Below are 13,409 nucleotides of genomic sequence, written 5' to 3' on the forward strand. Positions count from 1 at the left end.
ACAGTCTGGGATCAAACCCAGATCTGTAGTGTGCTGTGCTGTGACTGTACTGTGATGCAGTGCTTTTAGAGTGCTGCGCCACTCGGTAGGCCGTATTCTACTATTCTAACGCTCAACAGTAAATTGAGTCCCCGACTGAGTTCCTAAACTGGTTGGGGGCCCCCTAGCAGCCGGGGGCCCTAGCCAACCACCTATGTCACTTGTGCCTAGGGCCGGCCCGGGTAGTAATTGTGGAGGTTCAGATGCTGATAGAGTTGATGTGTTAAAAGATTAATGAGGAGAAATGTTTTGGCATAATTACTGAGATATAACAATGTCCTGCCTTTAATCAGCCCTTTCCATCCAGTAGCTAGCCTCAGGCATACAGGGTAATTTAGTTATGTATGCTTATTTACTTCAAGAAGAAACTAACACACTGGTTTAACAACGTTGTTTGCACGTCATTTCAACTAAATAACGTTGAACCAACGTGGAATAGATGTTGAATTGACATCTGTGCCCAGTGGGATTGTAGTTTTCCCCAAAACAAGGATTTATTAAATATAGAACATAAACAACTTAAAATGGGTCTATAAATAGACTAAAGAGGCATAAAATAAGAACATAATGACCCATAATAAATGTTTCCATGTTTTTGCTTAATACTCTTTAGACAGGGACAATTCGGTTTTGATCACATACTAAAGCCCAAGAGTGTCTGAATCTGAGATCTTAGTCAATAGGATCATCATTAGAACCGCATTCACCATGAGGGAGAATTTAGATTTATGTGCCAATATCTCTTGCAAGCCAGCAGATAATCTGTCAACATAAAATTCACCGCATCATATCTCACCATACTAAATGAAAGTGCTCTCAATCCTACTGTGCAGAAACAAATGAGAATACCAGGTTGCTCGTCTTATTGAAACATACTAGAACTGAATTCAGCAGTATTCCAACTTCATGAAGCAATATGTAAAATAGTCCACATAAAATCCAAAGGTTTAATAGTGGGGGCCTGAATGTAAAATAGTCCACAGAATGTGGAGCAGGAGGTATAATAATAATGGATAACTCATTAATGCAATGGGAGAGCTCGATTCACTCGCAGCCTCCATTTCCCAAACATACAATGTCAAACATGAGAGCCCTCATCTTCATGCAAATACGTTTGTCAGAGTAGAGAGAGAGAAGGAGAGATGAAAGCCCAATGGTTGTCACACAGCAGAGAGAGAGAGAGAAAGAGAGAGCGAGAGAAAGAAAGAGTGAGAGAAAGAGAGCCAAAGAGAGAGAGAGACAGAGCGAAAGAGAGAGAGAGCCAAAGAGAGGAAAGGACAGGAGATGATGCAGGCTTAAACAGCCTTGGAGGGATGAATGACTGGAGGTATTGCAAAGCAGAGGTAAATGAATAGCTGGGTGGCTAGGAATAGGCAGGGTATCTCTGTTCGCTAAAGGAAGGCTTGATGGAGGGCTTGAGCGATGGTAATAGGGTTTGAAAGCGGGATAGAGGGATAGATAGTGAGGTTAGGGACTTGTGAAAAAAATCACACCTGGCCCTGTTTTTAGATTAGACTTCCAACAAATCTTTCAGACACTGTGCAGCCATACCTCCATTTGACCAGCCATCACTTATCATCAAACACTCAAAGCACTCATCCATCCATAGAACACTGTTCAACTACCATATCTTTTCCTCCATCACATCAAATAAATATCCTCATATTCCTTAATCTACAGCCTGTATTTGCTGTTTACCAATGAGATTAATTAGATAGATGTTAGAGGCACTGAAGCAGGGGACAAAGTGACACGATTAGTGCCTTGTTACATTCAGCTGTCCAATGGGGGCTGACTGCACGACAGTATAGCGGAAAGGCCCACAGTCTGATCTTCTGCTGAGTGAGTTCAGATTTAGTCGCCGGGTCAAGGGCACTTCAGACGCAAGCCACATTTAATACTTGTCACAACCTCATTTTGATAGATGAATCATGCTGCCCTCTATCCCGGTATTAATGCAGATCAGAGGAGAAACTGTGATCCTGTTGGAATTAACACTGACAATGCAGTCAATTTGGGTTCATCAGATAGAGGAGAGAGAAATGTGTATTGCTCCAGTACTTGATGTCAAATGAACGTGTGCACAAAATGTATGTAAATACAGTAATCATCTGTCATAATAGATATACTCCCAGGGTTCATAATTAGACAGGATCAGAGCAAGAAGATTACTTGTTTTTGTGCTGTAATGCAGCCAAGATGTGGGAGGAAAACATTTTCTGTCCACATTACACAAACACAGCATTGTCCAATCTCCCAGCACAGTGATGCGTAAGCCATTTATGAAATGCTCTTATCCAGAGCAATTAGGGTTAAGTGCCTTGCTCAAGGGTACAACGACAGATTATTGGAGATTCAAACAAGCAATCTTTTGGTTACTAGCCCAACACACTTAATTGCTAGGTGATCTGCCGCCATTAGGATTTCCCATCTTATTCACTGCGGTGCCAAGACTAATTTCCATTGAGAATAAGGACAGGACACCTCTCATCCCTTGTGTTTGTCTGTGCAGGATGCAGGAAACAGGAAGCAGGTGGCAGGAAGCCCCCTGGTGCACAAACAATGAAATACTGCATGGTCATATTTAATGTCATTCTAACTTGCAGTTTCTGGCTGGCCAACCTGGTCTCAGAGCATTTTGTATTATTCTGTATGTTAATCCAAGACACTGTTACGTTTGGTATGGTTACATAAGACAGATACAAACGGCTGCATGGATGGGTGGGTGGGTGGGTGGGCATATAACCTGAACATCTAGCAACCTGGGGTGGATGGGTGGGTGTATAACACAAATGTCTAGCAACCCAAAGGTTACAAGTTCAAATCTCATCACGGGCAACTTTAGCTAATTAGCAACTTTGCAACTACATAGCATGTTAGCTAACCATAACTTTAACCCCTTAACCTAACTGCTAAACTTAACCCTAACGTTAACGAGCTAGAAAGAATTCATAACATATCATACGTTTTGCAAATTCGTAACATATCATACGTTTTGCAAATTCGTAACGTATTGTACGTTTCGCAAATTCATAACATATAATACCAATTGTAATTTACAACATATCATACGAAATAGGTGATGGACATCCAGAAATTAATACATACCATACCATACAAAACATAACATATCATATTATATTAAATGGAGTGTCTCGAATTTACATTCAGAATAATGCAAAATGCTCTGAGACCAGGTTGGGCTGGCGGTGTGTTTGGTGGTTGGCTGGCTGGCTGGCGGTGTGCTGGGTGTAAAAGCGTATGAAGCAGCAGCAGCACATTCCCCTGTGGGTGGTTATCACTCAGCCTCCTCTCATAATGTTACCATGATTAACAGCCTCTCCATATGGCCTGCAGTATACACACTGAGCAGAGGTGTTAACAGCATGTCCCTGAGCACACACGAGGAATGGGAAACTGCAACACACTGATCTGAGAGGAGAAAATAATGCTTTCCCCTTCATGAAACAAGCATAGCATACAGAATACAGCACAGCTGTGGATGGGGCTCCTGTAGGGAAAGCATCAGAGGGAAAATAGGGAGGATAGAGAAGAGAAAACAAATACTAAATCAAAACACTTACCCCTTTCACCTCTGCAGGCATTGCCAAATCCCTTTGATTTGCTTCCCCAACAAATGATGGACAGAATCAGTCCTCTGTGAGATGAGACCACTGCGTCTGTTTCCCCCCTTCTGCTATTTTCTGCCTTGACTTTCCCTGCGAGTGTGGAGGCAGTTCAGACATGAGCAACCATCCTTCCTCCCGGACTCTCAATAACGCACATACGCGCGCAGGCACATGCACACGCTCTCTCTCTCTCTCACACACACACACACACACATAGACACACACATATGGACACACTGGCACACACTCTCTCACACATTCACACAGTGGGCTCAGATGAATGCTGCACTTTCCCTCGTGAAAGAGATGCTGAATCAACAACAAAAAGGCAACCTCATCACTACACAACCCTCTCTGCTGTCATAGAAACAAACAGCTGTATCCAAGTTCTGGGTTAGTAGCAAGATGGTGGTTAAATCACACCTAAAGAAACACTGCTAAATACTGCTATATAAACGCTGATTACATAGTTGTAAAGACCAGTAATCTGTATGCTCTGTATACTCTCTCGCCCAAGCAGAGAGAAACAGTGAAACACACACACACACACACACATTTCCCTCTGGGCTGACAAACAGATGCAGCTGGAGCAAGGAGAAGGCTGGCTGCACTAGCCCAGCCCTGTCACCCACGTGCAGGACAGACCGAGGGAGGGATATAGGGAAAAAGGGGATGGAGGGAGAGAAGGATGGAGGGATGGAGGAGAGGAGGAGAGGAAGGACACTCTGGGTACAGCAGGAAAAGAGAGCCCCACATACCGAGATAGCAGCCTCCAGTAAAACTAGACATTTGCATGTAATTAAATGATACAACATTACATTTGAATATTAAACCCACTCATCTAAAGAGACACTAAAATCCTCCCCCTATAGTGCTCTGTGAAAACATGCCTTGCACCATAGAGTGATGTAAGCTCCAACTCATGGTCAGTGAAATGCAAATGCAAAACAGAAAGCTACACATAGTGAACAAAATATGTTTGTCATTGATTTGAATATTACAGTAATAGGATTTTTTTAATTTAACCTTTATTTAACTAGGCAGTAATAGGATGGCTTAAAGGTTCAATGCAGCCGTTTTTATCTCAATATCAAATAACTTCTGGATATCTATTAAGCACCTTGGGCCTCCCGAGTGGCGCAGCGGTCTAAGGCACTGCATCGCAGCGCTAGCGGCGTCACTGCAGATCTGGGTTCGATACTAGGCATGAGGCAGCACACAATTGGCCCAATGTTGTCCGGGTTAGGGGTGGGTTTGGCTGGCTGGGGTGTCTTTGTGCTCTAGTGACTCCTGTGGCGGGCCGGGTACATACACAGTCGCCAGGTGTACAGTGTTTCTTCTGACACATTGGTGGGTTGGCTTCTGGGTTAAGTGAGCAGTGTGTCAAGAAGCAGTGTGGCTTGGCTGGTTGGATTTTTGGGGACACATGGCTCTCAACCTTCGCCTCTCCTGAGTCTGTACAGAAGTTGCAGCGATGGGACAAGATTGTAACTACCAATTGGATATCATGAAAAATAAAAATATTTTTAAAGCACCTTACTGTGATTGCTTTAAATTAAAATGGTCAAAATAACCAATAATAGCTTCTTAGCAAAGAGCAATTTCTCAAGCTAGAATCTTGCTAGAACTGTCTAGGAGTGGTCTGAGTGGGGAGGGGAAAAGTGACAACTAGTTGTTTTGGGCAGAGAGGTTTGGAGCTCTCTTTCTTATTCGTCTATTAACTAATTTATCACCTGGTGATGTCACCAAGTAGGCCAAAACTCCATCCAACCAAAACAGGCTGAATATATCCGGCAGTCTTTTCATACAGCCCTTGCACTATCATCATTTTCACAATTTCACAGTAATATTCCAACCTCATAGTGTGTAAATACACTGCTCAAAAAAATAAAGGGAACACTTAAACAACACAATGTAACTCCAAGTCAATCACACTTCTGTGAAATCAAACTGTCCACTTAGGAAGCAACACTGATTGACAATAAATTTCACATGCTGTTGTGCAAATGGAATAGACAACAGGTGGAAATTATAGGCAATTAGCAAGACACCCCCAATAAAGGAGTGGTTCTGCAGGTGGTGACCACAGACCACTTCTCAGTTCCTATGCTTCCTGGCTGATGTTTTGGTCACTTTTGAATGCTGGCGGTGCTTTCACTCTAGTGGTAGCATGAGACGGAGTCTACAACCCACACAAGTGGCTCAGGTAGTGCAGCTCATCCAGGATGGCACATCAATGCGAGCTGTGGCAAGAAGGTTTGCTGTGTCTGTCAGCGTAGGGTCCAGAGCATGGAGGCGCTACCAGGAGACAGGCCAGTACATCAGGAGACGTGGAGGAGGCCGTAGGAGGGCAACAACCCAGCAGCAGGACCGCTACCTCCGCCTTTGTGCAAGGAGCAGCAGGAGAAGCACTGCCAGAGCCCTGCAAAATGACCGCCAGCAGGCCACAAATGTGCATGTGTCTGCTCAAACGGTCAGAAACAGACTCCATGAGGGTGGTATGAGGGCCCGACGTCCACAGGTGGGGGTTGTGCTTACAGCCCAACACCGTGCAGGACGTTTGGCATTTGCCAGAGAACACCAAGATTGGCAAATTCGCCACTGGCGCCCTGTGCTCTTCACAGATGAAAGCAGGTTCACACTGAGCACATGTGACAGACGTGACAGAGTCTGGAGACGCCGTGGAGAACGTTCTGCTGCCTGGAACATCCTCCAGCATGACCGGTTTGGCGGTGGGTCAGTCATGGTGTGGGGTGGCATTTCTTTGGGGGGCCGCACAGCCCTCCATGTGCTCGCCAGAGGTAGCCTGACTGCCATTAGGTACCGAGATGAGATCCTCAGACCCCTTGTGAGACAATATGCTGGTGCGGTTGGCCCTGGGTTCCTCCTAATGCAAGACAATGCTAGACCTCATGTGGCTGGAGTGTGTCAGCAGTTCCTGCAAGACGAAGGCATTGATGCTATGGACTGGCCCGCCCGTTCCCCAGACCTGAATCCAATTGAGCACATCTGGGACATCATGTCTCGCTCCATCCACCAACGCCACGTTGCACCACAGACAGTGAAAGAGCTGTCTCTTATACACATCTAGATGTGTATAAGAGACAGGTCTCGCTCCATCCACCAACGCCACGTTGCACCACAGACTGTCCAGGAGTTGGCGGATGCTTTAGTCCAGGTCTGGGAGGAGATCCCTCAGGAGACCATCCGCCACCTCATCAGGAGCATGCCCAGGCGTTGTAGGGAGGTCATACAGGCACGTGGAGGCCACACACACTACTGAGCCTCATTTTGACTTGTTTTAAGGACATTACATCAAAGTTGGATCAGCCTGTAGTGTGGTTTTCCACTTTAATTTTGAGTGTGACTCCAAATCCAGACCTCCATGGGTTGATAAATTTGATTTCCATTGATCATTTTTGTGTGATTTTGTTGTCAGCACATTCAACTATGTAAAGAAAAAAGTATTTAATAAGAATATTTCATTCAGTCAGATCTAGGATGTGTTATTTTAGTGTTCCCTTTATTTTTTTGAGCAGTGTATATATAAAACAGAGGAAAAATCACATGTTTGACTGCACTTGGCCTTTAAGAATTGTTTTTATTTATTTTATTTTTTTATTTAACCTTTATTTAACCAGGTAGGCCAGTTGAGAACAAGTTCTCATTTACAACTGCGACCTGGCCAAACAGCACAGAATTACACATGGAATAAACAAACGGTCAATAACACAATAGAAAAACATCTATATACAGTGTGTGCAAATGAGGTAAGATTAGGGAGGTAAGGAAATAAATAGGCCGTAGTGGCGAAGTAATTACAATTTAGCAATTAAACACTGGAGTGATAGATGTGCAGAAGATGAATGTGCAAGTAGAGATACTGGGGTGCAAAGGAGCAAAAAAATAATATCGGGATGAGGTTGTTGGATGAGCTATTTACAGATGGGCTATGTACAGGTGCAATGATCTGTGAGCTGCTCTGACAGCTGATGCTTAAAGTTAGTGAGGGAGATATGAGTCTCCAGCTTCAGTGATTTTTGCAATTCGTTCCAGTCATTGGCAGCAGAGAACTGAAAGGAGAGGCGGCCAAAGCAAGAATTGGCCAAGATTTGTAAATACCTGCTGGAGCGCGTGCTATTGGTGCTGCTATGGCGACCAGTGAGCTGAGATAAGGCGTGGGTTTACCTAGCAAAGACTTATAGATGACCTGGAGCCAGTGGGTTTGGCGACAAATATGAAGCGAGGGCCAGCCAATGAGAGCATACAGGTCGCAGTGGTGGGTAGTATATGGGGCTTTGGTGACAAAACGGATGGCACTGTGATAGGCTGCATTCAATTTGCTGAGTAGAGTGTTTGAGGCTATTTTGTAAATGGCATCGCCGAAGTCACAGATCGGCAGGATAGTCAGTTTTACGAGGGTATGTTTGGCAGCATGAGTGAAGGATGCTTTGTTGTGAAATAGGAAGCCGATTCTAGATTTAATTTTGGATTGGAGATGCTTAATGTGAGTCTGGAAGGAGAGTTTACAGTCTAACCAGACACTTAGGTATTTGTAGTTGTCCACATATTCTAAGTCAGAACCATCCAGAGTAGTGATGCTGGACGGGCGGGCAGGTGCGGGCAGCGGTCGGTTGAAGAGCATGCATTTAGTTTTACTTGCATTTAAGAGCAGTTGGAGGCCATGGAAGGAGAGTTGTATGGCATTGAAGCTCGTCTGGAGGTTAGTTAACACAGTGTCCAAAGAAGGACCAGATATATACAGAATGGTGTGGTCCGCGTAGAGGTGGATCAGAGAATCATCAGCAGCAAGAGAGACATCATTGATGTATACAGAGAAAAGAGTCGGCCCGAGAATTGAACCCTGTGGCACCCCCATAGAGACTGCCAGAGGTCTGGACAACAGGCCCTCCGATTTGACACACTGAACTCTATCTGAGAAGTAGTTGGTGAACCAGGCGAGGRAGTCATTWGAGAAACCAAGSCTGWTGAGWCTGCRGATYAGAATYRGGTGATTGACAGAGTRGAAAGCCTTGGCCAGGTCGATGAAGACGGCTGCACAGTARTGTCTTTTATCGATGGCGGTTATGATATCGTTTAGGACCTTGAGCATGGCTGAGGTGCACCCATGACCAGCTCGGAAACCAGATTGAATAGCGGAGAAGGTACGGTGGGATTCGAAATGGTCGGTGATCTGTTTGTTAACTTGGCTTTCGAAGACCTTAGAAAGGCAGGGTAGGATGGATATAGGTCTCTAACAGTTTGGGTCTAGAGTGTCTCCCACTTTGAAGAGGGGGAAGACCACAGCAGCTTTGGGGAACTCAGATGATACGAAAGAGAGGTTGAACAGACTAGTAATAGGGGTTGCAACAATTGCGGCGGATAATTTTAGAAAGAGAGGGTCCAGATTGTCTTGCCCAGTTGATTTGTATGGGTCCAGATTTTGCAACTCTGTCAGAACATCAGCTATCTGGATTTGGGTGAAGGAGAAATGGGGGAGGCTTGGGCAAGTTGCTGTCGGTGGTGCAGGGCTGTTGATCCGGGTAGGGGTAGCCAGGTGGAAAGCATGGCCAGCCGTAAAAGAATGCTTATTGAAATTCTCAATTATCGTGGATTTATCGGCGGTAACAATGTTTCCTAGACTCAGTGCAGTGAGCACCTGGGAGGAGGTGCTCTTATTCTCCATGGACTTTACAGTGTCTCAGAACTTTTTGGAGTTGGTGCTACAGGATGCAAATTTCTGCTTGAAAAAGCTAGCCTTAGCTTTCCTAACTGCCTGTGTATATTGGTTCCTAACTTCCCTGAAAAGTTGCATATCGGAGGGCTAAGAATGCCAGCCTCTACATATAAAGATGATAATACCCGAGAACAAGGGGCACAGCTAGTAAGAACCAACATGCCTATAGACCTACCCATACGAGCATGTCCATGCATCCGGGATCCCACACAGAAATACTGTACGTATGTTATGGACATTGTACAGTACAGTAGACTAATAATTTGCTCAAATAGACACACATTCTGTCATGCTCAGCATTGCATTCCTCCACATCCACTCATTCCCACATTCTCTCTATCACACAGACACATTCAATGCCTCCGGTTCATCCTGTTCATCCCTACTAAACCCTCCTACCCCTCCTTCCCCCACCCACCTCTGTGAAAGTCTGATGTGACCGAGGCTAATTTATTAGTAGAATTAACATGGAGGACTTCACAACACAGCTAGTTTAACGGCTAAAATACACAATTATAATCTGTGACCAAGGAGATTAAAGTGAATTGTTAGATCTTGTTGTTGACTCAGCAGCAGCGTAGTCCATTGAAATTAAGCCGTATCTGGAAATACCAACAAAGGTCAACAATGAACTATAACACAGGATAATGTTCTGTATTTAGTCATTGGTGTATGGAGGGACCAGGCTCTTAAAAATAACAAATTGTAATATATCTAGGACTTGAAAGAAGGAGCTTTTCCCAGAATGGAGCCAGTAATCTTGAGAGCCTCTTCCCTCCGACTACTAATGATACCGCCGCACCTGATGATCTGTCTTCGAGTTACTACCGACACAGTTTGAAGTACAGCAGTACCTGCCAATCAGAATAATCCACACAAAAAACAGGAAAAGGAAAAAAGGAAAAGGAATGGAAATTCAGACAGGCCAACAAAGCACCAATGGGATGTTAAAGTTCTACTGTACAGATGTAGGATTTTCATTTGAGCCAGTTTGTTACAGCAGGAAAATAATCCCGCAGCAACATAAAATGTTAAGTATTATGTGGATAATAATGGACATTTTAGCAGGGGTTGATACATTTTTCATAAGGGAAAATCTAATAAAAAAACTAATGTCAGAAGCCTTTTTAAACATCAAATACACTACATATCATGACACTAGGCGAGACCCAAATGCAGACACAGGAGGCAGATGATTGGAGTTTAAGATGTTTAATAAATCCAAAGGGGATAGGCAAGAGAATGGTCATGGACAGGCAAAAGGTCATAACCAGATCAGAATCCAGGAGGTACAGAGTGGCAGGCAGAATGGTCAGGCAGGCAGGTACAGAGTCCAGAACAGGAAAGGGTCAAAAGCAGGAGGACTAGAAAAAGGAGAAAAGGCAAAGCAGGAAAACGTGAAAAACTGCTGGTAGGCTTAGACATACAAGGCGAACTAGCACAGAGAGACAGGAAACACAGGGATAAATACACTGGGGAAAACAAGCAACACCTGGAGGGGGTGGAGACAATAACGAGGACAGGTGAAACAGATCACGGTGTGACACAACAAGTTTTACATTTCCTGCATTGCAGGATCGTTCTCCTGCAACAGGGTGATCAAATTAAGATCCCATACCTGTATAATAGCTAATAAGTCTCCTTGAATTGTGATAAATAATGGATGTAAACCAGGACCCCCCAGAGACCTGAACTACCCAGAGTGTTGTGATTTATACTGATCCTTCCTGTCAAGTGTCACCACAGGAAACCCTTCATCATAAGCAACCCAGGGAGAAAATTAAATGCATCAGCGCCACGGTAATCTGAACCTGGCAATCAGCAAGGCACTAATGAACCTGATCGATGGGGCATATCAATTAGGAGGAGGGTGTGTGTGTGTGTGTGTGTGTGTGTGTGTGTGTGTGTGTGTGTGTGTGGTGTGTGTGTGTGTTGTGTGTGTGTGTGTGTGTGTGTGTGTGTGTGTGTGTGTGTGTTGTGTGTGTCCTCTTGAATAACTTTATCACCATTGGTCACAAAAACATAACCATAACATGGTGTAAGAAGGTGTGCTACTCTGACACCAGAATCTGCTTCACTTCACACCCTCAACAAACCACAAACCCTCTTTTTCACAGCAGCCTTCCTCATTAGCATATTACCCCAGGCTACAGAAACAGAGACACGAGGGAGAGAGAGAGGTTGGGGTGGGGGGGGTTTAATAGTATGAAAACTACATCAAAACCAGAAGCTCAGAGATCTGTAACTGGGCCAATGCTAAAAACACACGTGAACAGAAAACCAAGATTAATATTTGATCAACAGATTTTAAAGCGATCCCATTGCTAGACTTCAGACAGTTGATGTGTCAATCATGATTCCTACAAGCTTGGTGAAGATCAAAAGAGCTCATTCACACTGGTGATTAGACACAGTAGGGTTGTAGTGAGCACCACCTCATAATCAGGGGGGATTCAGAGGGGAACAAAGAGAAGAGGAAGAAAATGAAAGGATGAACCAAAGTCTGAAGAACAGTAGAATTTTACATATAACAATTGATAGGTAAAATGAAGGGGGGGAAAAAGAGGAGACCAGGAGCTGTTGTCATGTGATGTTCTAGCCTTAAGAAGAGATGAATGGTCATGAATAGTGCATTTGTTGGGACTCCCAGACACATGCATCTACAAAACACATGTTCTGTGAAGCCACACGGTTCTGTGATAAAAGGAATGAGAAAAAAGACTGCTGCCAACTGCAGAACCATAGAAACGGAAAGATTGCAGCAGGGATAGTCTACTGTTAAAAAAGGCTGTTCATTCCACTTTCTTTTGTATTATGAGCACCTGACCCTGTGTAACCGCTTGATGATGTTGTCAGTACTTCTCAGTGCAGTCCTACAGTTCTGGAATACTGCCTTAATCACTCTGTGCCTATGGCAACCATCACTGGTAGTCAGAGAAATATCACAGCATCAGAATTCTAGTGTAAAATACAATCTCAGTGGAATTACAGTACTGAAAACTCAATACTCAATACTGAAGGCTTAATTTGTTTAGGATATACAATACATACTTCTCTGAAATCCTTAGTTGAGCTCAGCAAGTCGATAATCAAAAGAGTAGAACCTATAGGTTATACACACTCAAATCATCTTGTGGATTTTTTATACATTCTACTCACAGATAAGTCCACTAGGGGGTGCCATTTTGTCGTACTATCTGTACAAACTGTGATTTGAGCTGGATTACTACACCTTGTGTCAAAAGGAGAGCCAGGTGAAGTCGAGCTCCAGCGCCTTACGGGTCCAAAGACAAATGTAGGATCAAAAGTAAGATAAACCGAGGTTAGGGTTAGACTTGTGGTTGAGGCTAGAATTAGGGTTGAACTGGAATGTGGATATAAAGCAAGAGTTAGAGTTCTGGTTGAGGCTAGAGTTAGAGTTGAACTGGGATGTGGACATGAAGCTAGGGTTAGGGTTCTGGTTGAACTGGGATGTGGACATGAAGCTAGGGTTAGGGTTTGGTTGAACTGGGATGTGGACTGAAGCTAGGTTGGGTTCTGGTTGAACTGGGATGTGGACATGAGCTAGGGTTAGGGTTCTGGTTGAACTGGGATGTGGACATGAAGCTAGGGTTAGGGTTGAACTGGGATGTGGACATGAGCTAGGGTTAGGGTTGAACTGGGATGTGGACATGAAGCTAGGGTTAGGGTTGAACCTGGGATGTGGACATGAAGCTAGGGTTAGGTTTGAACGGGGATGTGGACATGAAGCTAGGGTTAGGCTAGGGTTTTGGTTGAACTGGGATGTGGACATGAAGCTAGGGTTAGGGCTAGGGTTCTGGTTGAACTGGGATGTGGACATGAAGCTAGGGTTAGGGTTGAACTGGGATGTGGCACTGAAGCTAGGGTTTGGTTGAACTGGGATGTGTACATGAAGCTAGGGTTAGGGTTGAACTGGGATGTGGACATGAAGCTAGGGTTGGGGTTAGGGTTCTGGTTGAACTGGGATGTGGACATGAAGCTAG

At 44.3% G+C, this 13,409-nt stretch overlaps 1 protein-coding gene across 2 annotated transcripts in view; it reads right to left on the bottom strand.

Moving 5' to 3' along the window:
- LOC111980255 (splicing regulator ARVCF-like) overlaps nt 1-3,925 on the bottom strand; it is a 31,246-nt gene extending 27,321 nt beyond the window's left edge. The window contains exon 1 of one of the 2 annotated variants that reach the window (XM_024010946.2): nt 3,624-3,925. In XM_024010946.2, coding sequence (XP_023866714.1) covers nt 3,624-3,644 — 21 coding nt within the window. In that variant the 5' untranslated portion in view covers nt 3,645-3,925. The remainder of the gene's footprint in view (nt 1-3,623) is intronic. The other variant, XM_024010948.2, reaches the window with a different exon arrangement.
- Nucleotides 3,926-13,409: the final 9,484 nt, after the last annotated feature.

Source organism: Salvelinus sp. IW2-2015, linkage group LG20 (assembly GCF_002910315.2).
Source record: "Salvelinus sp. IW2-2015 linkage group LG20, ASM291031v2, whole genome shotgun sequence".
Taxonomy (NCBI): domain Eukaryota; kingdom Metazoa; phylum Chordata; class Actinopteri; order Salmoniformes; family Salmonidae; genus Salvelinus; species Salvelinus sp. IW2-2015.